The sequence below is a fragment of the Gymnogyps californianus genome, chromosome 17 (genome assembly GCF_018139145.2).
Source record: "Gymnogyps californianus isolate 813 chromosome 17, ASM1813914v2, whole genome shotgun sequence".
NCBI classification, from domain to species: domain Eukaryota; kingdom Metazoa; phylum Chordata; class Aves; order Accipitriformes; family Cathartidae; genus Gymnogyps; species Gymnogyps californianus.
Genome location: NC_059487.1, coordinates 17434188 through 17461636, shown reverse-complemented (window position 1 = coordinate 17461636; position 27449 = coordinate 17434188). Strand labels below are relative to the sequence as shown.

Here is a 27449-nt window from a genome sequence, read left to right as displayed (position 1 = left end):
GTGCTGTATACAGGGCAAGTGCAGGCAAATAACTCTGATGGGCTTCTGTACGTGTGGGTGAGTTTTGGATCTCCTAACCCTTTGCCTCTGAAGTGCCTAGGCAAGAGCAAGTGGTTCGTGGAGTGTGGGATGTCTGTGCAAGGTCAACAGGTTCTGCCTGTGGTGATGATGGGTGCAGGTGCAGGAGTGAGTGCTGCTGTGGATGCTGGGCATGGACTCTCAGCTGGTTGCTGCCAGGCTGGGCACAGAAGGAGCCCTACCTGTTGCCAGGGGCAGGTGCTGCTTTTTGTGATTCTCAGACTTTGGCACCTCCAGCATCCCTAGCAGGGCTTCTCTGCTGCAGCTGGGAGAGGGGGTGCTTGGGGACCCTGGTGCCATGTCCTTTCTGTTCTCTGATCCCTTCCTTCTCAGCTTTCTGATCAGAAGCTTCCCAAGGGAACAGGCCAGGGTGCCCAAGGGGATGTGCAGTGCAGGTACTGGTGTGGAGGTGATCTGCCTTGGCTCGTACCTGGTGAAAGAGTTGTGTGATGGCAGGCAGGGGGAGGAGGAGGCAGGACAGACCCTTTCAAGGAAACGCAGCAATAGTATTTCTTAAACAGTTGTTTGCAAGGCAGGGAGCTGGTGTTGCTGTGGTGTAATCTGGATGTGCCTGGCAGGGATGCATCATAACTTCACTGGAGATAGCAAAGCATAAATAAGTCGACTCGAACTAGCTTGTTGCTGAAGACTGATGAGGGGGATTCTCATGTTATCAGCAGAGCTGCAGCTCTGAGAAGATGGCCAGGGAGAATGAAAAGCAACCATGGTAACTGCTCATTTTCTTCAGTGAATGCCCTTTCCAGGAGATCAGAAGCAAACTGGACTGGGGAGAGCATGTGCATCCCAGCTGCTCACAGCAGCATTGCTATCTCTGCTGTCTTGTCTCTTACCCAAGTCCAGGCTGGGCTGGTGCAGAAGCACCCTGGCTGCCTGGCTTGCCTGCAAGCTGTGGGTTCGTGGTCTTCTGACAGGGGAAGAGGAAGGCACCAGGGACTGGAGCTCCTCATCGTCCATCTGGATGGTTCCAGCTCCATTTCTGCCCACTGTGACGTGGGAACAGAGGCTGCTTCTGACTTTGTGTATACCTCTGGTGTTTGGGAATGTAATAGGTCTAGACTCAGATGCTGACAACTAGTAGTAAGCTTGGCTCTGGGTTATTCATGACATGGGTCTAGCCAAGACCAGCCTGTGAGATTCTTTGCAGCATATGGATGGATGCACTGCAGAACAGAAGGGTTTCTGGACCAGAGTGTGGTACCTCTGGTCCTCAGCTGGTGGCACAGCAGCCCTAAGAGGTGCGTGAGGCAGAGCAGAGCTGCTGGATGCAGCAGTATGAGCTGTGAAATGCTCTCTCCTCGCCCCTTCAGTTTGGGCTGGTCTTGTGCCCTGGAGTCATCTCTGAAGCAAAACCTACCTTTTAACTGCAATCGTTGCTGGGGGATCTTGTCCATTATGAAGTACCGGCTCCTCTGCCAGCCTCATCAGCTCTTGGCCCTGGCAGTATCTTGCAGCAGGGAGTTTCCCAGTTGGTTTGATCTTTCCTATGAGCAGCTCAGGGCTCTTCTCCCCATCCTGCACCTCATCCCACCAGAGGTGACTGGTGCCAGTGCTTGACCTCTGGGGCAGGGATGCTCTGAGTCTGGTGCTAGAGGTGGAACTGGGTAGCCTGTCCTCTCAGGTCTTTGGTCACCCCATCTTCTTTCTCATAGGTGTCTGTAGGTAGGATTAGGCTTCCCCTCCTTCCTCCCTTCTGTTGTCTCTGTAGATCTCAGCCCCTTTGCTCCTGGCCCCATTCTCATGTCCTGGGTCCTGCTTTTGTCAAATTGAACATGATGTCAAATTAAAGCCATCACAGGGACAGTTGGAGTGAAGCACCCAGTTTAATGAGGCAGCGTTGAAAATCAATAACTTAATTGCAGATGTTTGATGGACTTTTATCCAATTTATAGTCCTCCTGCCCTGCTACGTGTAGAGCATGAGAACGTGGTGCTGTGTCTGGCTCTGGGCAAGCGAAAGCCTTTCCTCTCCCATGGCTGTTGTCCCTTTGCAGGTCTGTCTGCTGCAGAGATGTGGTGCTGCGATGTGGATCAGGCCCTGGCTGGGAGGTCCCTCTGTGGGCTGGAGGTGACCATGTTGCTCAGTGCTGACAGGAAAGGGGCAGCTGTGGTGATAACATCTCGTCCCCAGCTCCTTCCCAGATGGTCCAGCAGAAGTCTGCTGGGAGAAGAGCTCCCAGTTGTTCAGACCAGTGATCTCCTGGAGAGTAGGTCCTGCCTAGACAGCAGCCCTGAGGTGGCCCAAGGTCCGGTCCCTCCTGTCACTCTGCAGGACAAAAGGGGCGTTTGCAGCAGTGTCTGGAGTCCTGGCTCGCAGGCTTTTGGGGGGAGGCAATGCTGCATTTGCACCCAACTGTTCTCGTTTCCATCAGCATGTACGAGTGATCAGTGTTGGCCCCTGCTCTCCTGTTCTGCCAGCCCCCGCCCCTGAGGTTTGCGTTGCTCTTCTCGCCTCCTCCCTGACTTTTTGTTTTCCTCCTTGTCCCTGCTGCAGGCACCTCTGTGATGCAGGTGATGGCATCTGATGCTGATGACCCCACATACGGGAGCAGTGCCCGGGTAGTCTACAGTGTGCTGGAGGGCGAGCAGCACTTTACTGTGGACAGTAAAACAGGTGAGCAGCACCCAGCTGGGCTGGGGCAGTCCGTGTGGGGCGTCAGGAGATCAGACCCTGGCCACGCGTCCTGCATCTGTTCAGTGCACGGCTGTGTGCCAGCAGGCCTGCACCTCCGTGCTGGCCCTTGATGCTGGGGTACCCATGCCATGGGCATTACTGGGTGCTGGAGAGGAAGCTCGACAGCCCTGCAGGCTGCTGCCCAGCTCTGTGCAGTGCCTGCAGCAGGCAGCACTGTGGAGCAAGACCTGCAGCTGCCAGCCCAGAGTGCCCTGCCTGCGCCTGCACCAGCCAGAGCTCCTCTGTGTGCTCTATGCCCAGAGCAGGAGTGCACCCGCAGGCACATAAAACCTCACTGTGAAAGGTTTAAGTACTACCAGAGGGGCCTTACAAAAGGCTGCATTGTTATCACCAGGGCTTTGATTAAAGGTAACACTTTAAATTAAGGATCGGTTTATAAATGTTCTATTAATATTTAATGAAAGAACAGTAGAAGCTGCTCCATTCCTTAATAACTTATAATAGAGCCTGTTGTAAAAAGCCTCTGTAATAAATCCCTAGCAGATGATGCTCTGACATACTGGTTAGAGCAGACCATAACCAGGAGATGTTGGGGTATATATTCTCCTTGCCTCCCAGGAGTGTGACTCTCATTACCCTTAATGGGAGCCTTGCAAGCTTTCTAAGGAGGGAACACACTCAAATGCTAATAAGAGGTATTTAAGGCACAAAGCATGCAGTAAAGTGCCCACAGTTTAATGAAAAATTGTCAAAGGACAAGCACGCTGGGTAGCTGCAGCTCTTGTTGGAAAGCTGGACAGCAAGTCGTGTCCGTCTGTCCCCCCCGCCCCATTGCTGAACCACGGTGACACAGGCTGAGATCGACCCCTGGACTGAAGTGCCAAGTCTCTGTCAGGCTGACCTGTGTCTGTGCTAATAGATATTTTCTAAGGCTGTTTTTATGTAAGTCAGAGTGAAATTTGTTCAGAGGCTCTGGCGTAAGGAGAGTGTAAGGAAGGTATGTGTGCCTGAGCCTCTGCACCTGGGCTTTCTTCTCTCCCAGGTTTGCTTTGTTTTATGGGAGGGGGGAGATGCATGAACAATGGGCTAAACACTGAAAATTCAGGGGCCTGTGAGATCCTGTTAATCTGAGACAGTTTTGTGTGAGCGGAAGCCTGGCTGCTAGAATGAAGAGGGACCACTGGGAGCAAAATGCACAAGCCAGGACGTGCAGAGGCTCAGCTTCCTGCAACAACATTAATGCTCTGTATTAAGGCATAAACTAAAATGTGCCCTGTGGGACTGTGGTGAGAATTAATGTCACTCTGGGAATCCAAGCTTCTTGATTCCTTGACTTTTTGTATCTTAATTCTCAAGCTGGCTGTTTCATACACTGGGGGGGTTGATTTACTGTTCTACTTGCTTGTGATTCATAAAAGCAAAACTGCTGACAGTCTGCAGAAGAGTCCTCGGCCCCTCTTGAGCATTTCTGTTTCCAGAATATCTGACCGCTAAAGGAGGTACCAGGGCTGACTCTTTGGTGATGTCTGAGCTGCGAATAGCCTTTCGTAGCTGCCTCACCCGGGCTCCAGGAATGCCGTGTGCAGCTCTGCACGTCAGCTGCTTAAGATGCAGCTGCAGTCTGTCCTGCACCGCCTGTGGCCTCGTGCCTGGCGTGAGCTGCGTGTCCTGCCGTCAGCGCTAGCCTGCGTGGACACGCTGCTGCGGGCAGCAGGTACAGGACTGGCAGTGCCGAGGGGGGACGTTATTTCATCGTGTCTCTTTGGTACTGGCCAGGGGCCAGCACATCCACCCAAGCAAATCCCATCCCGCTCCCACTCTGCACTTGAATAGGTTTTTAGTGCTGCCCATGGGAATCCTGGTCTGACTGCTCTGGGTGGCCCAGCTTCTGCCCTGAGCATAAGATTTAATTATCCATAGCAGCAGCATAACTCTCAGAGCCACCATTGTTATTAATGGCCATAAAAAGAACCATAAAAACCTGGCATGTTACATTTCTTATAATATATGGTAATGAAGAACAATTTGTTTTCCCTTTTTGGTTTTGACCTCCTTCTCCGCCTTTTCTTGCAGGTCCATACATGCACGTGCTCCCTTGCACGCTGCCTAAGCCCGTGACTCCTTCCAGCGCGGGTTCTCTCTTCCTTGCCTTTACAACCAGCTCTTTCCGCACTGTCCTTCATAGCATAGGTGTTGCAAGTACAAGTGTGGTTTGCACACTTGAGTACAGGATATATGGACCGTGTATAGGTTGCTTAGTTTGTCTCCTGTTCTTGGATGTTACTAGCTGTAGTATTCAGCTGGGATTTTGGATTCAGTGGACCTTTCAAAGGTCCTTTCAAAGGTCCTTTCAAAGCAGACCCAAACCGTCTGGATGGCATGCTATGCTAAGTCCTGCCACTCAATAAGCCCTGAATTCCCGTAACGTCTCGGATGTCTTTTTGGAGGGAGACGAGCAACTAAATGGCCCCACTGGAATAGTGGGAGCTGCAGCATGGCACTTTGCCGGTGTCCACAAAGCTGTGGAGAATGATTCCAGTTTCTGCAGTGTTGAATGATGGTGAAGAAAAAGCACAGCTGATGCACATGAGCTTTTCTTTCTTTATATATACCAGCCACTACCTCTTGTGCTTTGAGAACTAAGTTTCAGACGCTTAAAATGTGTGTGGGTTTGTGTTGTGTACCCCAGATCAGGTCCCAGAACTTACTCTGCACGTGTTGAAGGTCTAGGCTGGCTTTTTTGGTGTATGAGTGGGGAGCTTTGTATGCACAAACTTTGGAGGCATGATTTTCTGTGCCAGCTATGAGAATATCCTTTAGGCTTCTTGCAAGAGCCTGCAGGCATTAGTCATATTTAGGCTTTGTGCTGCCTTCCTCATTCATTCTCAGTTTGCAGAGAGGGTGCAGCTGATCTTTGTCTGCTCTTCGTAACAGGTGAGCTGCATTGCACTGTGTTGTGGCTGCCCTGTTCCTGCTGGAGGAGGCTGGGCTTTTACAGTAGTCGGCACGTATGTGTGCTTTGCTGCTTCTGTTGGGCAACAGCCACTTCTGCTGTTGGTTCTGAGTGAGAGCACTTCAGTCTGACTGCAGAGAGCCCCTCTCTCACCCTGCAGCAAGCTGCTGACTGGCTGCGGGGCAGGCTCGCGACTGCGGGGGCCGTGAGCCCCAGCTTTGCCCAGCAGGACGTGGCTCGGGAGGTGTAGGGCTAGTTCCTATTCTAGCTCCAGGAAGCCCGTCCTCACCAAGATCCTTCTAACTTACACTTTTCAGATGCTGAGATGGGCACAGAGAGTATGTGACTCTCAGTGCATTTACGTGAGAGGAGAAATCAGTGTGCATTTAAATTTGCAGGCCAAATTTTCATGTTGCTTTATATCACCCTGCACTGTCTGTACCTCTGCAGATTATTCACCTTCATAGGGGCAAATCTCTTCTTTGGCAGGCAGCTGTGCCTGCCTGCTCACGTCTGTTCCCGTGTTCTTTGCAATGCCCTTTCTCATCTCTGGCCGGCATGGCTGGAGACTCGCTGCTGCCTGCAATGCCTGCCCACAGCCTCAGGAGGAAACCTGAAAATCCTCGACACCCAGAACGGGGGGCACAACCTGGTGCCCTTGGCTCCAGCAGTCTTGTTCATCCCTTTGCAGGGATATTGACTGCTACAGAACAATCACAGCAGGTAACATCACAGGCCTCATGATATTCGGTGCTTTCCTTAAAAGCCCAGCTTGTCAGTTCAGGAGAGTGCATGGGAATCTTGCTTTTTACTGAAAAGGAAGAGGTTGTTCTTAAAATCTGTCATTCTGCTGTATGCAGGGAAAAGGCAGGAGGACTCAGAAGGCTAATTGAAATGCAGTCTGGCATTTATGATTACTTAAAACAGCTCCTGAGTTCTCGAGCCTGTCTCCTGATTTGGAGACTTAGCCGGTGAGGGCTTAGAGGTACTTGTGCCAGGGAGAGCAGGATGAGAAATACTGGCCTGCTGGGATGAAGTTGATGGCTATTTGTGTGCAGTCATTAGTTGTTTCATCCTTACCTGTCGGCCTTGCCCTGTTTGGAGATTGACCACAGCCCTAGTCCCAGGGTAGTAAGGATAGACTGGGAGAGGAGTTGTTGCTGGGAACATGCTGCATGCTGAATTGGGCTGATGAACTGTTGGATTTGTGTGATGCGGTGGTGGGAGGCAGAACGTGTTTCTCTGCTGCTCTTGCCAGTTTGTTAAAAATGCTCCTCGGCGCCTAGAAACACAGATATCGGTATGTGCGTGTTTGTGTGCGCTCATGGGTTTATGCAGGTCTGTGCCCCATCCCAGAAGCTTATTCACCAGAGCTGTGCACAGGGACAAGGGACTCTGAGCATGGGTGATGAGGGTTTGCAGAGAAGCCACACTTATTTAAGGTGATTGCTCTTATTAGCAAGACTGAATGTTAACAGTCCTTTTCAGAGGCTGGTGCAGGAACTTCAGTTGGTTTGGGACCAAATTGTGTGTTTGGTCGTCTTGAGGAAATTAGGGTGTATCTGCTAATGTGCAGTGGGAATTAATATTAAATGATGAGGGATTTAGCTGCTAAAAGAAGGGACACAAAGGAAGGGTAAGTGTGCTGGCCCATCTGTTGGAGCTCACTGCGGGTGCCTCCCTCCAGGGCACTGCTGCCTCTGCGCTGGCATGGGCAAGGCTGATTCCAGCCAGGAACAAGCCCCTGCTAGGTGCTCCTCTCTGAGCAGTGGCAGTCACTCTGTCTCTGCGGGTGCTGCCCTAGGAGCTATGGGGCACACTGGTTTGAAAAGGACTTGGCCACCTGCTATGAAAGGTACCATGTTAGAAATCTGCAGGCTGCAGCATCCCTCAGCCACAATAGTTGTGTGATTCTGCACCCTTCCAATTAACTTTGCTGGGTTATGCTGATGCAACCATAGTGTTTCCACTTCTGGATCTCAGTTCTGTACCTTATTTGCTGAAGAGCCATGAACTTCCTGAACCTTGTGCCTAGTACCTTGCTCAGATCGTCTGTAGCTTCTGCCTCCCGGAATGTCCTGAGCTGAAGGACAGGAAGGGGGGCTGTGCATGTAGGGCGGATGCAGTGCTGGTTCTTGGGGCTAAGACCCCATCTGCAGTGGGCTGACCTCCTCCAGGATGTATGCCTCAAGCAGCACTTGTGTCTTGGCAGATATATTGGTATTTCCATATCCCTGCAGGCAGGTGTGGGCACAGGTGAGGAACGTGCAGTCTATTTGGCAGGTGCCTTGCCACCCCTGGGCTGAGGCAGAGATCTGTTTGCTTTAACTGACCAAGCTGCTGGGAGGAGTGAATCTGTTTTATCCAGCTAAATAGGAGGGGATAGAGAAGACAGATCCAGACTCTTCTCAGGCATACACAGTAAAAAGACACAAATGGCAGGAAGAGAAAACATGTCACCGTGAAGGTGGCATTTCCATCCTTGGAGGTACTCAAAACCTGACTGGACATGGCACTGAGTAATCTCGTCTGCCTTTGAAGACTGCCTGCTTTGAGCTGTAGTTGGACCAGGGACCTCCTGAGGATACATCCATGTCCATTACTCCACGACTTTCTGGCTTTGCACTTTGTGACAGGGAGCGTGTTGCTCCTGACTGCCCTCAGCTGGAAGGTGCCTTGTCCAGAGGGTCTCCGAGGATGTGGAGATCTGAGCTAGAAGCAGAACTAAGCCCATAATGATGGGATTCCTGGAAGGCAGTTACCTGCTGAGTACTTTGTCCTGCTTTGTCTTGATCACTCAGACTGCTGTTTGAGCAGATTTGATGGTATTTGTGATGCTGTAAGTGTCCCTTTGCCTGGTAATTATACTGATTAATCTGGAGCATGCTGGAAAGCCACATGTGCCTTGTACCAGAGGGTATGCCACCATACATCTGTATTATTCAACTATAACAGATGCTGACAAGAACTAGGGAGATGAGTCTGAGCTGGAGGTTGTTCTTGCTTTGTTAGCAGTGTCTGGGAAGGACAAAGCTTGGCAGTTTTTCTGGCTGGAAAGAAGGTGAATCTTGGGTGATGATGATAGTGAGGACTTTTCCATGTTCTGCGTACAGCAGCTGAGGTCCCTGCCTCTTCTGTCTCTGCGCCCTGAGAACAGGTCTGCCACCATCACTTGCTGCTGCTTTTGCAGAGTCCCTGGGGGTCAGGTTTTGGGAGCAGGGGCTGTCCTGGCTCTAAGAGATGGGACCATGCAAGTTTGCTGCTGGTGGGTGTTTATGGCAGCACTCCTAGTGCCATATTCAAGGAATTGGTGTGGAGTATGTTTGGAGACCCTGATTTGTCAAGGCCACTAGCAAATGGTAAGTGGTACCTCAGCCTAAAAGACAAAACCAGCCTGACACTTGGGGTAGTAGCCTGGTGTGGCCCATGCAACTTTAGGGGGAACAGCTTTCTTGGTGACAGTCCTGCTGGGGCTCTTGGAGGCCTGGGGCATGGGGCAGTTCATCTGCATCAGACCCTCACTTTTCCAGGATGGACTTGGACAAACAGCATCTCGGCAGGAGGTGGTTTTGGCTCTCAGTGTGCACCCCCGCCAAAGACAAGGATTTTGTCTGCCTCGTGCCACTAGAGAACCCGAGCCGGCTGGGGCCGTTTGTCTGCCCGGCTCTGCATGTGCCAAATGGCCTGGACTTGCTCCCCACTGGGACGAGTGACCTTGGAGGTGTTCTGGGAAGCGCCTGAGCACTTTCCTCCCATCTTGCATGGTGTATTATGAGCTATATCATTACGAGCAGCTCAGTTAAGTCATTACAGCCTTGGTGAATGCATGAGCTTTTTCCCTCTCATCCCGATTCATCACTATTGTGCTGACATGAATCATTTTCATTATAAAATGCTTCAGACCCCGTTAATTAACAGAATTGCTTAAATTTCTATGAGATGATAGTGCTTGCCCAGAAATAACGGTTTTGTATTCATAGTGAAGTGGCAGAAGAGGCCTATAAGCACGACCAGCTGAGGCCAGTCCTGTGCAGCCCTGGGTGCTTGTTCAAGGCCAGTCCTGCATGCCCTCGGGTGGGAGGGAGGTTGCAGTTCTCGCTGGGACGTGTGCCTGGAGGCGCGTTCATCGCTCCCTTGTCGGTGCTCCCTCAGCCCCGTTGGATGAGGTGGGGTGGGACTCCTGGTGAAATGGCTTCCTCTGAACAGACCCAGGATGAACGAGGGAGCTGGTGCAGACCCTGGACCCCATCACAGGGTAAACACCCTCCGTCTTCCTGTGGAGGGGTTGGGATGCTCCCTAGCAGAAATTCTGCAGTGCTCTGTGCTGCATCTCACCTGCATGCTAGCTGGGAGCGTGGACCTCGGTGATCGAGCGATAGAAGGGCTGAGAGTTACTCGAGTGTGTAAACAGGCAGATGCTGGAAGTGCTCGAGAGATGGTTGGTGAGAGAGAGCCTCCTCTCGATTCATGGGGCTGAAGGATGTGGGAGTCCAGGTAATTACAGAACTGAAATGACAGAGGGACAAGGGAAGCTGGGTGAAATTGTGCCTATCCATGAGAGCTGGGGAACTGCAAGGATCTGAAACAGTGGTTATGTCTTTCTAATAAATCCTAACAATGATAATCGTTGGAATAATTGCTGGTTTCAGAAAGCAAGGAGAGATAAATGTCTCCAGAACAGTGTTGCCAGCTCCTGCTGCACCTGTAATGTCATGCAAAGGGGTGGGGAGGGATTTCATCCTCCCAGCTCAGTGGCATTTCTGACTGCCTTTGGGCCACAGCACCAGTGGCTCCTTGGTGTGAGCCGTCCACCCACAGCCTTTGTCAGGAGGTGCACAAGGTCACACCAGACACATGAACGGGGATACTGTGGCAACTCGCTGGCTGTGGAGGGCTGATGTCTGGAAGCCTTGGGGTATGTCCCTGAAGCCACATCTTGTCTCCTTGCAGCCTACTGGCACCCAGCTCTCCCCTCCACTGTGCTCAGGTTGTGCTGAAGGCTTCCCAGAAGTGTCTGCCTTAAGTCAGGTGGCTTGGACGGCTGTGATGCTCTGCCATTGCTCGCTTTGTTGCATGTCAGCAAATGTCTTGCAAGTTGCTGAGAGCAACTGGATGATTCTCTGCTGTTTGCTTGGCAAGGGAGGAGCTCCTTGTTCCCTCCAGGTCGGACCCCCTCACTGGAGACCCACACCACACAGCCAGGCAACCCCCCTCCAGCATCTTCCCAAACACCAGGCAGGATTACTGGTGAAACAAAGCAAAGATGGATTTTGCAGTTCACAGTAGGAGGAGGTAAAGCTAATAGTTAAACAGAAAAGCCTGGAAGAGAGAGCAATTACAAAAACATAAAACAATGTCTAAATCTGTGGGAATGTTAAGAAACTGAGCTGGAGGGGTTTTCATCTGATTCCTAGCTGTTCTGGGGTGTTGCTGGTATAGTGGGACTGGGAATGTGCCGCTAATGACCTTGTATCCATGTATGCACTCATGCGTGGCCCTGGTGCCAGCTCAGGGCAGAGTAATTTCTTTCTTTCATTCTCAAAATATTTCTTCTCTGCTTTGTTTCCATGTAAATGAAGCACTCCTGGGTGACATAGGAAGTCATAACTTCTGCCATTCACAGTGTTTTCTGGGTTTTACTGCTCTTTGTTTCTTGTTTTACATTCCTTTATATTTTAGTCCTGGTCATTTCCCCCAAGCCCAGGTGACTACTGAAGACCTATAAACACTTTTTTTTAAGAGACTTTCATTTCATAAAAAGTACTAACATGCCGTACATTTTGTTAAGCTTTATGGTGTCTAGTGCATTCTCAGCCCCTGACACAGAGCATGTATATTATCTCTGGTCTCCTTAACTTAGAGGGGGTTCGTGCAGACAGACTTTTGGAAATACAGTGCTCCCCCTTGTTCTCCAAATCGAACAGGGGGGCCCTCCAGGCATGCTTGGGCTCCGAGGTTCTGTTAGGGATGCTGCGGCAAGCCTGGCTCCTGCTTGAGCAGATAAGGGTAAGTAGGCTGTTGCAGATTTCTGCCAAAGGGGTTTCATGACTCAGCCTGGGCTTTTACGAAGCCTTTCTGTGCAAACCTTGAGGCTGGCCCCAGTGCAGCCCCCGCATCTGGGCGAGTCCTCTCGCTCCTGTGCCTCTGGCCCCCACCAATCCTTCACCCGGCTCCTGGCCTCCCTGGAGAGAAGTACAAACCTCCTCCGAGCTGGAGTTTAACCCTGTCAGAGCTACTGGCAGCCCGCAGTAGAAGCAGCAGTGAGGAACCTTTCGTGCAACACGCCTGCGAATCAGCTGCAGAGACTTGCTGGGATCAGGTCGGGTGTGTGGCCATTCCTGGGCTCCAGGGGGATTTTCAGGATGTTTCTGCCTGGCTGACAACCCCGTGGGCTTGTTCTTGTCTCCAGAGCCCTTTTGTCCCCTCAGTCAGCTTTTGCTGACATGATCTCTGTGAAGGCTGCAAAAGGGTTTGCTCCCCTTTGCACTGGGGCCCAGCAGATGTTTGTTGTTGCCAGCAACGTGCTCCTATGGCAAAGGCGGCCAACAGCACCTAGGGCTGTGTTAGGAAGAGCATCACCAGCAGTCGAGGGAGGTGACCCGTCCCTTCTGCTCAGCACTGGTGAGATGATGTAAGTGCTGTGTCTGGTTCTGGGCTGCCAAATATGAGAGAGACATGGGCATACCGGAGCAAGTCCGGGGAAGGACCATAAAGATTGGTGAAGTATTGGAGCATCTGCCATATGTAGAGAGTCTGGGAGATCTAGCTGATCCTGTTTAGAGCTGGGGCTTGGGAGAGACAATCTCCAGCGGCCCCTTCCAGTCTCACCCCGTCTGTGACTCTGTGGATGCTCTGTGACCTGCCTGTGCTCACGCTGTCCTGCTGGTTTCCAGGTGTGATCCGGACAGCCGTGGCTGACCTGGACCGTGAGACGCAGGACCGGTATGAGGTGGTGATCCGCGCAACGGACATGGCAGGACAGCTGGGTGGCCTGTCTGGATCCACCACAGTCACCATCGTAGTCACCGATGTCAATGACAACCCACCACGCTTCCCTCAGAGTAAGTCCTGACAGCAGTGGGAAGTGAGCTCTGGCCCTTGTCGTGGTCCTGGCCCCTTGCGGGTGGTGGGACAGGAGCTCAGCTCCCAGCACAGCCTGGCACATGTCTGCAGGGTGAGCCAGCCCGGCTGCTCATGCTGCTTGCAGGGTGGCAGCACCGAGGTGCCATAGCACGCACAGCTCCTTGCCTGGGTCTGAATGCGTCCCTGCCTGGCAGTGTGATGGAGGGGCAGCTGCCTTGGCTGAGCCTGTCCAGGGCCTCGCACGAGACCCCTGCTCCTGGTGCTAGTCCTGGGAGTGAGCAGGGCTGTGTGGTGGGGAGAGCAGAGCTGGCCCTTTCCTGACCCCCTCTCTGAGCAGTGCTGGGGGAGAAGGCAGCCTGGTCTGTCACGCTGCTGTCTCCTGGGAGCTTGGGCAGGGACTCAGCTGTCAGCTGCTGGCCTGGCCCCTCCTGGCTGCTGCGTCAGAGCTTGGCGTGCTCTGCCCCAGCGTGAGGCACGGTGACACTGCTCAGCTCACAGACGGCAGCCTTGTCACAGGACAGCTCTGTTTTCCAAGTGACTGCTAGTGGCCTGTGGCTCATGCTTGTGTCTAATCTGGGATTCTCCCCCAATGAGGAGGGTGGGTGATCCTGCTGCAAAGAGTGGGCTGTGCAATCTCTGCAGAGCACACCAGCTGCAGAGACCGGCAGCACGTGGCTGGCAGACCAGAAAAGGTGCTGCAGCTGGAGGAGGCTCAGCTCTTTGGCTGCATCTCCTAGAAATTAGAAATGGTAAAGTTTGCAAATAATCGGAGAACACTGATTGCAGGGCAGTGTCCATACAGAGAAATCAGCCCTTACTTCACCCGGCACCTCGAAACATCAGTGCTCCCCAATTATCTTCCCTCAGCCCTTGTTTTTGGCTGGGGTATGTTTCTCCTGGTAGGGCATTCTGGACTATAGACACTAGTAGAGTTTGGGCAGCCCTCATAGTCCATGGGTGCCCCCCAGGGAGGTATGCGAAGGGCCATATCAGGCTGGAGGGGGTTCAAAGGCAGAAGCAGTGACCTTAGTACGTTTTTTCTCCTCCAGAGATGTATCAGTTCAGCATTGTTGAAACTGCCCCTGTGGGCACTGCCATCGGGAGGGTGAAGGCAGAGGACTCCGACGTCGGGGAGAACACGGACATGATGTATCAGGTGAAGGATGAGGAAGGGGTGGAGATGTTCAAAGTCACCACGGACAGCAATACCCAAGAGGCTGTCATCACAGTACAGAAGGTGAGAGATGAGGAAAGCTGGTTGGGTAGGGAGGGCATAGATCTCTAGGAGGGCCCTTTCCTTTGGGGAGTCCTGCTGCTGCATTTGAGTTGAAATAAATGCTCTCCTGAGCGCTGCTCTAGCAGTAGCAGTTGCATTTTTGTGCTTGCAGGTGCAGGGAGAGACCTGCCTCTGTTCTGCCTGGATGGCAAAACGCAGACCTGTGTCTGGGAGGAAAGGCTGAAAAGGAGCAGCAGCACAGTGCTTGCTGGAGCCTGCACAGGGCAGCTCCCTGGGTGGCAGCGAAGCAGCGAGCCGTGCATAGGTGAAGCCATGCACAGGGCTATGGAGATGAGTGCTTACAGCTGTTATTGATAGCACATGTTAGGGGAGAAATATGCCCACCTAATTCTTATACCTGACCAACAGCACTTTGACTGTGTCTGGTTTTGGTGGCAAAAACAATCAAGCAAACACTCGATGCAGGCAAGAAACAATGATTGTTCACCAAGGCCACTGCGTTCAGCTCGCCTCCCCTGTAGAAATAACAGCAGGGTGATTAATGATCAAAACCCGCTCACTTGCAGCACAGAGTATGCTGTCTTCCCAGTGAATCCTGGCTGCCCACAGCCTGGGGGCCCTGTTGGGGGCCCTGGGGGGAGCGGGCTGGAGGCTTCCCCTTCCTCCTGCCCCCCTTGGTGTGGGTGCTGCCGGCGGGAGGGCAGAGCACAAGCTCCCAGCCTCCCGTGGAGGCACTGCCTGGGGAGCAGGTGGCTTTAGTGCTGCCCCCGATGTCTCTGGTGAAGGAGGGGGCAGCAGAGGGTCTCCTCGGGCTGGGTACGGCTAACCCTCTCCTGTTGTCCCAGCCTCTTGACTACGAGTCGAAAAAAGTGCACACTGTCGTGGTGGAGGCCCTCAACAAGTTCGTGGACCCGCGGTTTGTGGACCTGGGCACCTTCCGGGACCAGACCATCGTGCGGGTCTCAGTGCTGGATGTCGACGAGCCCCCCGAGTTCCGGCCCCCCTCCAACCTGATGGAGGTCCAGGAGGATGCACACGTTGGCTCTGTCGTGGGGGTGGTCACCGCCCTTGACCCGGACACAGCGAACCATCCTGTCCGGTAAAGCAGCTGCCTAATCTCGCATCTTCCTTCCAGCAGTGGGTGTGGGGTCCCCTGCAAGGGGCATACGTGGCCTGGGGGGACTTGTGGCCATGGCTGGGGCAGAGACGAGGTGATGCAGAGGAGGAGGGGCAGTGCAGATGAAGGTGGCAAGTGCTGCACACGTGGCCAAGCGTGTGAGTGTGTGCTGTGGGACAGGCAGCTGGCAGGTGAGTGGCAGCCTGTGCACAAGCAACAGGCAAGCAGGAGCAGCCATCTCACAGGTCACAGATAAGTCACTGGCAAGTGATGGGTTCGTGAGTGGCAAGGGAGTGTCGGGGAAGGTGGCTGGGTGATGCTTGCATGTCCCTGCTGCTGACAGTGAGGCTTCTGCAGTGGTGCCTGACCAGAAATGACAGGAGGGCAGTGGTGAAGGATGACAAACGAGGTGAGGCTTGGGAGGTGCAGAGCCACAGCTTGGCTGTGTGTGCGTGCGTGTGTGCACAGGGATCAAAGATCAGAGGAGTTTATATTTGAGCAGGGGACATAATCCAGGCAACAGCTTATCTGCACAGGACATTTCCCATTTCCATTTAATTTGTGGCTAAAGAGATTGTTACCTTGTTAAATTGTTATTACCTAAGGCACAAAGCAGCCTTCTGGCTCTGCCAACTGGCCTGAGTCACGAGCAGTTGGGTTGGAAAGCTGGTGTTCAGAAAACATCCTCAATGTGTGGAAAATTTCCTTGAAATGTGTGTTCTCGTGCCAGGTGACGGCAGGGCTGCAGGCACCTTGTGCACAGTCGCTCGCTTCAAATGAGCAGCGGTGGCTTTGCATTTGAGAGCTCTGTAGGGAGCCCATCCCAGGCAGCGATAAACTGGAACGCAGCAGGGACGGGGACGCGGGATGGAGGAGGACGTGGCCAGGGAGGGCTCAGTTACAGTACTGATCCCATTTGATGGATGTCCCCGCTTGCCTGCTTGGGGTGCTGAGCTCCAGTGCTGTGCAGCCGTGGGGAATGCACTGGTTCAAGGTGGGGTGAGGGATATCTCCTGATCTTCATGGAGATGAAGATTGAGATGTTTAGAAAGCTCAGAAAAGAATTTACACATGGAAAGCTGCCATTTACAGATGCCTGGCAGCTAGCAGAGAGTATTGTGTCACAAAGCTGGATGCTGAAAGTTGTCTTTGGGATGAATGTGAATGAAATCAGCATTGGTGTGCCAGGAACTATGTATGTGAGCGTTGCACCACTTGCACTAGTCCATGCTGTCTGTTGGACATGTTCTCAAAGTACCCCTGCTCACCTTGTCATGTGGCTACCCTCTCCATTCAGGCTACACGTCTGATTTCTTTCTTTGTGGCCCGCCCTGAGCACGTGGCTGTTAGCTTGCACTCTTCAGATGTGTGCAGTCTTTCTACACATCTGTGTGTATGTACATGTGTGCATCTGCTTTTTCACTTGTCTGTTTCTAGCAGTGCTACAAAACATAGATTTTATTTTCTGATCTGTAATTGTAGGAAAGAGGCCTTGGGGACAGAACTATTCTTATTCTTGTTTTTTCTTGTTCTTTGTGCTGCTTCCCTGTGGAGCTTGTTGCATTGTTTGCAGACAGAACAAAAGAAAGCAGTGGAAGGAGGCTTTCTACTGCTGTGCAGAAGGTGATGGGGACTTGGAGCAGAGAGAAGCAGATTCAAGTACTCTGCAGGAGCAAGAGGGTTAGAGCCCAGACTTTGCTATGCGAGTGTCTCTCTTATAGCGAGCTTAGTGCCAGACAAGGCAATGCCTCATGCTCAGGCACGAGGGCCCAGCCAACAGGACTCCCAGGCATCTGCTGCAGCTTGGGAACTGCAGTGTGTTTTCCCTTGTCAGGCTTGATGCATTCAAATGTGTGTCCTCCCTCCAGCTATCCCCAGGCAGGTAGCTCATCCTGCGTCCCCCATGCTCCCCTGTGGCAGTTGGTCTCTATCCATCCATCTCTTCAGTCCCCTCTGTTCTTGCAGTGCCTGCTGTCATGAGCAGTGGCAGCTCCGTACCCTTGTGATGCTCACTTGGTGTTTGCCTGCGGAGTGCGGGCAGGTGAGCCTTCCTTGCCATTTTAACATGTACCAAGTGGAGATGCAGGTTTATATTGGTCATGCTGACGTGGCACCAATGCAGGAGGAAGGTGCTGTTGGATCTCTCCTGCTTTCCTGTCCTCTGGCTAGCCAGGTAATTTAATAAAATACTTTGCCACATAGGCAGCTGTTCATAGCTTCAAAATGGTGCACAAACATTGATGCAAGCATCCTGCAGCACCCTGCCAGGATGTGATGCTAACCCATCAGCAGGAGACGGCAGTAAGTCACCTCACATTTCAAGTGTGCTACTCCAAAGTACAGTCACAAGAAGCCAGCACTTGTGCTTCACCTCTGATACATTAGAGAGCAGCTGGTCCTGACAGCATGACCAGGATTTGATCCTCAGCTCCTTGAAGTTGGTATGAACCCTTTCAAGTTGCTGCAGTTCATTGTGGATCCCTTTAACTTCCTGATCCTTGTCTGGTAGAGGTGGAAGCAAAGATGTGGCTATGTTTCCGCAGCGGCTGCTGTCTCCTGGACTCTGGTCTGTGTGTTGGCTCTGCCCTGTAAATAGGGGAGAGCCACAACCTTCTGTCATGACGAGATGCACTCTCCCCTTGAGGCAGGAAAGAACAAGGATTGCCAGAGACAGCAGAGCCAGAATCAGCTCTGTCAGCGTTTCCAGGTCCTGCTGACACCAGGCTGCCAATAACGAGGTTTGGAAGTATTTTTAGCCAAATGGGAAAGGAGGTGCCCTTGGCTCTTTGTTTTCATCCCCAGGCCAGCACAAACAGGGCTGTGTGGCTCCTGCTGCACCATCCAGCCTGAAGCAGCTGCTGGAGGCACATTTCAGCCTGGCGCTCCCCTGCCCTCCTGGTGATCCGCTTGTCCCACAAGGATGTGGCCACTTGGTGTGAGAACAAATCCCTTCCAGACGAGCTGGGCTGGGTTGCAAAGTGACCTGTTACGAAGACATGAGGGTTGAAGGGGCATCTGACTCCCCTGTTCTTGGGAGGTGTCCCTGAGGCACTGCTCGCTGCCCCTCTCCCAGCTGCATAGGGATGTAGAGCCCCTGGCAGCCACTTGCCTGGGTGGGAGGAAAGCTGGGGCTTAGGGTGCCTGAAGAGCACCCAATCTCTCTGGGTGAGTAGCCCCAGCTCGTGGCTGCTCAGAGGGACACCCTCCCTCCGGTGCCGATGCTGTGAAGCAGGGAGTCACGCTGAAGTTCAGCATGGCAGAGGGGCAGCGCGCATCCTCGGGGGGAACAAGAAAACCCACCGTGGTACAGGCAGGAAATGTCTTTCTAAAGGACCAGTGCTTTTTATTTTATTCCATCCTTGTCTGTTGCCTAACAAAAGCTAGAACCGCTCTTTCAGAAAGAATTTAGTTTCCAGTTGGCTTTTTGGCTTTAGCTGTACATTTCCTGGGTGTAGTGCAATTTTTCTCAGCTGAGCCATTGTATGAGGTAATACAGTGATAGACTGTCTGTGTATGTGAGGCTGTTTGTATGGGAGCCTTTTGTTTTTCTCTCTGCAGTGGGAGCCTGTGCTCTGATTGTGTGCATTCCAGGCTTTATCAGCACTGGGGAGATGTTGCTTGGGATTTAAGGTTCTCAGAGATATTCTTGTTTGGCATTCACCAAATCTGGAGACACGTGTTGGACATGGGCATTTTATAGACTCCAACAGCACAGCAAGAACGACAACCTGCTTCAACACAAAAGGGAGAGGAGGAAAAAACAAACACAACAAAAAGCTTTTCACAGTGTTTGAAAAGCTCCCTATTAACAAAACACATGGAATAAAATGTGCTCCTTGTTGCATTCAGGGGGAGAAGTGAAACAAACTGCTTGAGAAACGCATTCACGAGAAAGATGAGCACCAAGAAAGCTGTCTAAATTAAACAGTCACTTGTAACATCCAAACCAACAGGCAGTGCCAGCAGGAAGAGAGGCAAATGGATTACAGGGTACGCATCCCAATCAGAGCTGGGGACTGCAGTTCCAGATATGGAGCACCAGCCAGCTCTAGGAGGAATGAGTGTATGTTCTATCTCTGAGTACCTGGAGGACCCAGGGATTAATTGCTGCCTCTTCCCAGGTGAGAAGCGCCGTTTGACTTCAGCGGGACGGATGAACATGAAGCTGGACTACTAGAGGTGGAGAGGCTTGTGATGGTCAGCACAGGCTTTGGTTGGTAAAGGTCGTATTGCACGAAATGATGTAAACTGAGTGCAGCGGATAGCTTCTTGTTCTAGCTGCTCTAGCACAGGGTTAGCAGTAAGCTCTTGGAATGGAGGTCTGTCGCTGTGTAGAGCAGTGTGGAGCGGGCTGATCCGCAGCTCTGAGCAGGTTATGGCTGTGGCTTTGGGGAGGCGGATGGACATCCCTGTGCCCCCTCAGTCCCCAGCTCCAATGCCAGCCTAGTGCTCCAGAGCCTCCACAGCACTTTGCGCAGATGGAGAGCTGCAGACCCACCTGGACTGGCCACCTCCAAAATCACAGTGCGTAGGAGCAGGCTCAGCCCTGCTTTCGTGGCAAATGCAGGCAATGCTCAGAGCTCTGTCTCCTTCCCCTGGCGCAGTGTTGAGAAGGTGGCAGCTCTCTGAGTAGCGGTGGTGACAAAGGGATCAGATTTCTGGTTTGGTTTGTGTCCTGCCGTAGGGTATGGGCAGTCAGTCCTCAGCAGACAATTTGGAAGTGACAGAAGACAACCTTAGCAGCAAAACAATTAGAAGCATAAGGAAAGGTTACCAGTGGCATGACACAGAGCACTCCCCTACCAGCCTCCTGCCCTCTGGCCATGCAGGCAGCCGGTGTCAGATGTTTCCAGGCTCAGTGTTGTCTCCTATCACTAACTGGGTTTTTCTGTGTAGCTATTTTTTGCAGACATCTCTGTTTATGCAGCAATGACATGAGTGTGAACAAAACAGGCACGTGCTTACCCAAGAAGCAGGGAAGGCATATGGAGAGTGAAGTACCATCTTGAACTCTAACAATATTAAAAAGTGGAATGGAAGACAGGATGTGTTCAAGGTCAGGTGATGTGGGAGAACAATGGAAGCAGTTATGCAAATGCACCAATTCTGCTATTGGAAAGATATTAGGTGTTGTCATCCCGGTTTCTGTTCCTCCTTCCAGCAGTACATTGGACTGATGTGTACAAGTCAGAGTGGCCAGACCTCTCCTTTCCCTTTGCAGTGAGCAAGCACAGAGTGGATGAGAGGCTGCAGTACGTGCCAAGACAGTGTCACTGTCCCTTCTGGAGCTGGCTACATGCCTGTAGAGGCTCTGTTTCCAGCTGGGAGTTGGGGCAGAAAATGCAGGATGGCTAGTAAGTCCCTGGCAGTTGGTTCAGAGATGCCTAGGCTTGTACCTGGCTTTGTGTGGCGGATCCCCATCGCCTCTAGATGCAAGGAGGGGGGAGGAAGCCAGCCACACAGGTGCAGAACATGCTAGATTGTGCATGTGCGCAGATGCAATTTAGATAGTGATTTTTGAACACTTTTCCTTAACTACGAGCAAGTGCTGTTGTATTTTCTCTCTCATCCCCCTATCTGTCTGAAAGGGAGGGAGCCAGGGAACGTAATCTGGTACTGCGTAACACTTTAAACAGCGTAGATGTGCCTTTGTGCGCGCCTCCATCAGCGATAGAGCTGCCCGGCCGTGTGGATAGGTGCCGCTCCGGAGGCACTCTCATCTGCAGCTGGTTCCCTCCCCCAGGGCAGGGGACCCAAAGGTGTGGAGGCCATTAGTGCCTCTGTGTAGAGTGGTTGTCCTTGCGTGCAGAGGTGAGCTGCTGTTCCTCGGCTGTGAGCCATGTGGATGATGGACCCATGGACCACAGCTGGACTGTGCCAGGCGAGACGCAAGCACTTGGGAAAGCCGCCCCGCAGCGTGTGGAGTGCCTCCACCATCCTGAACGTGCTTCTAGCCTAGAGCCTGTCCTGCTCTGCTCCTCTTGTCTGACATGGCCTCTCAGTACTGTCCTGTCTCGTCAGCTTTCCAGCTTGCTTTGTCCCTACATTTATCTTCCTTCTGCTGTTGGACATGTGACTGAAGGCTTTAATTTATTCACAGCCCTCCTTTTGGTAATTTATCCTTTGTACTCTTTGCTGTCTTGTATTATTTAATTCTGTAAAGCACTCTGGGATGCAGTGTGTATGAAAGATGCTGTACACAATAACATTATGCTGTATTGTTCATGATTCGTAGGCCTTCTGGATTTCTAATTCTGATTGCAGTTGTGGTGTTTGTTATTTGTGTTGCGGCTGTGCTCGAGGGCCTCAGCTGGATCGGGCTTCCCTTCCAGTTCCTTCCCCAGGGAGCACGCATCTAATTGTGCCCTGATTTAATGTTAGCTTGCTTTATTCCGTGTGTAATGTGTGTAATGGTTGGAAATGCAGGACATGCCACTGGGACTGATTGCGTGGGCTCGTGGGATCATGGCTAAGGTGCAGGGCTAAACCCCAGGTGTCTCACTCTTCTTGTGAGCTGTGGGGTTGTCCTTTGGGAAGAGGTGGGAATCATGCTCTCCAGAGGTGGCACAGGGAACGGGTGGGCTGTTGATAGGGTGCCCAGGGAGGGGGCTGTTCGGGGCAGCACTGGAGCAGCTGAAGGAGAAGAATGAGAGCTGTGTGTGAAGGGTCTCTGCTGAGCAGCTGGAGCTGGTCAGAGCTTGAGGAGCTCTTCAGCCTGCTCCTATGAAGCTGGGAAGCCCAAACTAGGGCAAATCTCAGGGCTGCTGGGGATGATATGCTGTGTTGATTGTGAGCATGCTGGCCGTTGCCCACCTCTTTGCTGCCAGGGTTCTTGGTCCAGTTGCACAGGTTCAGTCTGGATTCAGAGGACACCTTGCCATTTGTAACTCCTGTAGCTGCAGTTCAGGTTATCTGCAGGTCTAGCTCACAGTTTGCCCATGTGCTGCTGTGCTGTCCTCCAGGTCTCTCACTTGGGTGGGTGCTGTGGCAGGATCAGGAGAGTAGGGGGTGGTAGGTGAGGTGGGCTCCTCGAGCAGGCATGCCTGCCTTCAGTTTGGGTTGGTGTTTTTCCTGAACCTGTAGCTCAGAAGTTTCCCAGAGTCATGAGCGGAGTTACAGCCCATGATTTTGATATTGCTCTGTCTATCCTGAGCATAAGGTTCCCATCAGAGCAGGTTTTTCCCCTTGTCCACAGTCTGTGCTTAGTTCCACTTCATGCACCGAAAGCCACACTTCAATTTTACTTGAGGGCTCTGGGCTTGCAGCCTGGTAGAAACATGGCCTTTGTGTACCATGCTGCAGCAGAGGAAAAGTGAGAGCGGTGATACACGGCCTGTTGCGTTAGATCGCTATACTCCTGGGGCTGATGGCAAGGTTGGGCTTGGCACATCCAGCTGTTCACAGTTTCCCCTTTTGCCTGGTCTCAGGTACGCCATCGACCGCAGCACAGATGCAGAGAGGATCTTTGACATCGATGCCAACACAGGTGCCATTGTGACAGGAAAGGTCCTGGACCGGGAGGCGGCAGGGTGGCACAACATCACTGTCCTGGCGATGGAAGCAGGTGAGATGGAGGAGTGCTGTGTGGAGCAGACAGTCTGTGCTGGACTGGAGTGGGGCAGAGGGGGAAATATGGATGCGTTCACTGCAGAGGTGACCAAGATGCAAGTGTTAATTAACACTGAAGTTAAAAAAAAAAAAAATGCAGCAGCACTGAATCTGACATCTCCCTAGACAACCTAAAAATACTCTTCCTGACTCGAGCATTAATAAGGGAGCATGGTCGAATAGTATATTTGATGAACACTAATCAAATTTGTGTTATCTATGCACCAGCTCTGCCAGTCATCCCTGTGCAGCTTGCTCCCTGCATTCACACTTGCTGAGCAGCTCTGGGGGCTCCCAGGGGGGCTGTGTTCACATCACCTGCATCCCCCCGGTTCAGCCATGTGCTGTGGGTGGATGCCCCATCAACTGGAGCCCTGTGGCACAGATGGCTGCCAGCACTCGCTTCTGCTGGGGGCTCATCGTGGTTGGGATTTGCAGGCTGTACCTGCACAATGGGTTTGTGGCTCTGGATGCCTCCCATGCCCTTACTCCTTGGTCTCCCTGCCCTTGGTATGGCTGCAGGCTTGGCAAGGCACAGCAAGGAGTGGATGGGAGGTCCCAGCACTGCAGCAGTGGGAAGGGGCTGCGGGGGCAGTGTGTCCCTGAGCCGCCGTGCTGGGGATGAGGAGCAGCGGTGCTGCCAGGGTTGGTGCTGCCAGGCTGCTTCAGCTCTGGCCGCAGTGCTTGGCCTCACCCTGCAGCCCCCCAGGAAAAGTCTCAGGCAGAGGATGAAGTGAAGCTCTCTTGTCCTCTTCTGCAATTAGCTCCCTTCTGATCCTCCCACAAGAGCCGTGGTGATGGACTCTTCCTTCCCTTATGGCTGTGCTATCCTTTAGCCTGTATTTACAGTAACTGCCAAATCTGCTCACACCCAGCTGGGAGAGCCGGGAGGGAACAGCTTAGTGGCTCTGCAGGTTTTGTTAGCTTATCTTCCCTCTGCTTGATGGGGGCGGTGGAGCCTGGCGTGGACGCTTCCAGCAGAAGTTCTGTTTGTCTTTTCTTCTCCAGTTAAGAAAGAAAAGAACAAACCTGGGTCCTGCTGCTCAAAGGAGCTCTGAATAAACTCCTCTTGAGGAATGAAAAGAAAACAAAAGCAGTAAAGGGCAGGCTTTCGTTCCCCGCCGGTGTTCAGCTGCGGGTAGGAAGCTGCCCTGGGCATCCTGCTGCCCTCCGTCGTGCTTGCACAGTGCCTTGGCTCATGGCCTTTGCAGGTCCTGTGCACGATGGTGGATCTGGCGCCCTGGGCCCCAGGGAGTGCTCTGTGTTCCTCCTTTTTCCGAGCCTGAAGGTGGAGAAGGGGCTTCAATCCCAGGCACCATGCTGGGAAGCAGAAAAGCATTGCAGTATTCTTCGAAGTTTTCCACATTTTGGATGCACAAGTTGCCAGGGCAGCCTGGGACCTGCTGCACTCTGCCACCCCATGGCAGCTCGTACCAGGGAGCTGCTTTGGCTGCAAAGCACCTTCTGACATCTGCAGACATTTGCCAAGACCTGTCAGTCTGTGGGCAGGAGCCATTCCCCAGGCTTTACTCCCAGAGACCCCCTCAGGAGTTCTGGTTCTCATTTCTTTGCTCGTTCTTGAGCAGGAAGATGCCGTTCACATTCAAGAGCAGAGCTGGGGCCTGACTTGGGCCCCAGGGATCGGTTCCTGCTGCGGGGCCACCCTGCTGCGGCGGCAGCCATCCGCTCTGGCCAGGCAAGGGCGCAGGCCCCCCTGCCCCAGGAGAGGAGGGGGCAGTGGCCCTGGCCAGACCCCCGCTGCCCCGGGAGGATGTCTCTGGCTCTGCTGCATGTCCCAAGCCCCAATCGGCGCTGATGCTTTGTGCCTGCCGGCCGAGGTGACCTCCGCACTGTCTGGCTGCGGTGCTGTCATGAGCCCTGCCCAGCATCAGGCAGCGATGGGCAGGCGTGCCGGCGCTGCCCGGCCACACGGGAGGGAGGGTAGCCCGCTGCAGAGCCGTGGCACATCCTGGGGGCTCTGCCAGCAGTAGCTGGGGAGGAGGGGATCGCAGTGTTGCAGCACAACTCAGCATCCAGAGAAAACGTGAGGTGACAAGAATCAGAAGGACAATATTTACACGCAGCGGCTAGGATTTCAGAACAAGTCAGTAAATGCTGCGGCTCCCCTCCGGCAGGAAAGCCTGTCAGGCTGGATCGCTTCAAAAGCCGGGGAGACTCTTCAGCATTCTGACTTCTCCCGTGGTGAGCTCTGACTCATCCGTTTTAACTGCCCAGACATTCCTCCCAGTGACATTATCCTTAACGTTTTGTAATCATGAAATATTAATGACTGATATTGAATTTAAAGTACAATTTGTGTCTGAATCCTCTGGCGGAAAGGGCAGTTGTAAAAGTACAGCCTTCCAAGTGATAGAGGGGTTTCAGAGCGGGGCCATGCAGCAACTGTCCGGCCATGCCCAGCGCAGCGGCATCAGCCGTGGCAGCGTGAGCACGGAGCACGGGGAAGCTGGGAGCCTCTGTGCTGGCGTTGGCGCATCTGGCACGGCAGTTCCCAGCACGTGGCAGTTCCCGGCACGCAGGTGTCTGGGACCGGGGGGAGCTGGCAGGGCCCCGCGGTGTTCGCTGCAGGCATGCAGGTTGCAGCTGGCTGCCGCAGGGTCTGCTGCACAGCCAGGTAGGACATTATCAACTCTGGCGGAGGCAAGTGGTAAATTATTCTTCCTCTTTCCTCAGTGAGATGTAAACTTTGCAGAACGAAAGGAGCAAGCTCACCAGGCATCCTACTGCCCGGGCTCGTGCCTGGCACTCCAGCTCGTTGGGCCTGGTGGGAAGTCATGCCTGCTCGATTCCCATGGCACCGTGCCCGCTCAATTCCCACGGCGCACGGGCACGCGGCCTGGAGCGCATGGCACCAAGGTCTTGCCTCCCTGCAGCCTCCTCGAGCTGCCCTCCCTGCCTGCTGGCAGGACTGTCCTGAGAAGGGTTTAACAAACGGCAGCTGATGGAAAGCTTGCCCGCTGACAGCACTTGTTCCCACAGGCAGCCTGTCTGTTAGGTTTGAGCAGCTCGCTACAAGAGCTGTCCCCCCACCTTTGAGAGCCCTGTCTGGGACCCGGTGCTGCTGCAGCAGAGACTGTGTCCGGGGGTGCGTGCCCCACCTACAGATAACCAAAGAGAGTGTATTTGCATCTGAGCAGCAGTAGGCAAAGCTGCAGAAGGCGCCTGGCTGCACCTGTGAGGCTGGCTGGGCTGCCTGCTGCTGGCGGGAGGAGAGGAGGGGCAGGTCTCCCCCCGCTGAACAGGCACTCCCCAGCGTGAGCTGCCTCGGCCGACTGGTGACCAGCAGAGTATTTGGCCCTGCAACGTGGCAGCCAGCAGGAAGCATGGGGGCTGTTCAGCAAGTCTGGCCTGGGACCAGGCCAAGCGTTTCCAGAGATAAATCTTCATCTCACTCGCAAGCTGTTTACCTTCCTTGGGCTAATATTAGTGATTCTCTTCCTGTTTTCCTCTTTGCTCATGTAAAATGATGAGGCCTTGACTGCTGTGTCCACTGCTGGTAATTGAGATGATAAATCTTGCTGCTGGAGACTGGCTTTAATCAGAGCATTGTGTTTGGATGCGATTTAATGACTCTCATGCTGCTGAGTTTGGGCAGGACTCAGGAGAGGTGAGAGCCATTTATATGTTACTTGGCTTAACTGCTGCTTCTGCTTTGCTTCCCCTCAGCTGGGAGCCACGTTTTCAGCTCCGGCCTCTGACGTAGCCGCCTGTGTCCGATGAACCGTACCCCTGGCATGCCTCTGCTTTGTCCTTGCCCTCCGCTTTGCAGTCAGGCAGCTGCGCTGACATCTACAAAACCACCCTGTGCTTCACAGCCGTGGCGTGAGTGCTGGAAAGCAGAGTGGCCCATCCTGGTCTTCTGTTGTGCATTTTGTTCTCCCAATTTGCTGAGATAGCGAGGAATAAATTCCACCACTGCCTCTTCTGGCTTCCCTACTAATGTAAAAATTCTGAATTCAGTATTGTACCAATTTGGTCTTTACACAGAAGAGAGCGGGTCCTACCCCATGCCCAACAGCATCTGTGAGCTGTTTCCCCAGGTGCTGCAGCCACAAACAGCAGCCCATGGTCCTCTGGGCTTTCCTCAAACTGTGCTTCAGAGCCCAGGAAAGCTGCAGAGTGCCCTTCTCTGTGTGATATCGCTACATGGCTACGTGTGCAGGCAGGAGCGCAAATGATATGTGTGCTTCAGCAATGGTTGGATTTGGAGCTTCACAGTAGAGGTTTGGGTGTAAAAATGCAAAGTCCTTTATTGTGAGTTTGTGTGAGAGGCTGGAGGGGTAAGGACTGGATCCCAGCGCAGCAGTAACCACGGATCCCCTCCTTTCCTGCCGCAGCAGGGGTGGCCGAGCATCTCTGCAATCCCTTCCCATCACTGTGACCTGCTGCAAAGCTTCCAGCTTTTGAGAGCAGTTGCCCAGAGCTGCTCGGCGTCAGTCCTGCAGGCAGTCGGCTGTCCGGAACCCGGGGAGAGGGCAAGTTGTTGGCATTTTGCATCTGAATGTTTAAGACAAGAATATTGTCCTGTTCAGATTACTTTCATGATTAATTAAATGAAGAAAAAATACTTTGGGATGTGGCTGAAGATTCAGCTGGAGCATTTGAGTCTTGGCCTCAGTGTTGCCGTGCACTAGGACTGTGGCTTTCTCCTGCTCCAAAGCCAGGGCACTGCCCATCCCTGCGCTGCGCTGCCTGCCGAG

At 53.0% G+C, this 27449-nt stretch overlaps 1 protein-coding gene across 4 annotated transcripts in view; it reads left to right on the top strand.

Annotated features, from left to right (window-relative positions):
• The window catches only part of CDH22 (cadherin 22), an 89932-nt gene that overhangs the window by 44547 nt on the left and 17936 nt on the right, over positions 1–27449 (top strand). For all 4 annotated transcript variants that reach the window (XM_050907195.1, XM_050907193.1, XM_050907192.1 and 1 more), the window contains exons 4-8: positions 2590–2709; positions 12577–12744; positions 13816–14003; positions 14849–15102; positions 22548–22684. In XM_050907195.1, the coding sequence (XP_050763152.1) occupies positions 2590–2709; positions 12577–12744; positions 13816–14003; positions 14849–15102; positions 22548–22684 (867 nt within the window). The remainder of the gene's footprint in view (positions 1–2589; positions 2710–12576; positions 12745–13815; positions 14004–14848; positions 15103–22547; positions 22685–27449) is intronic.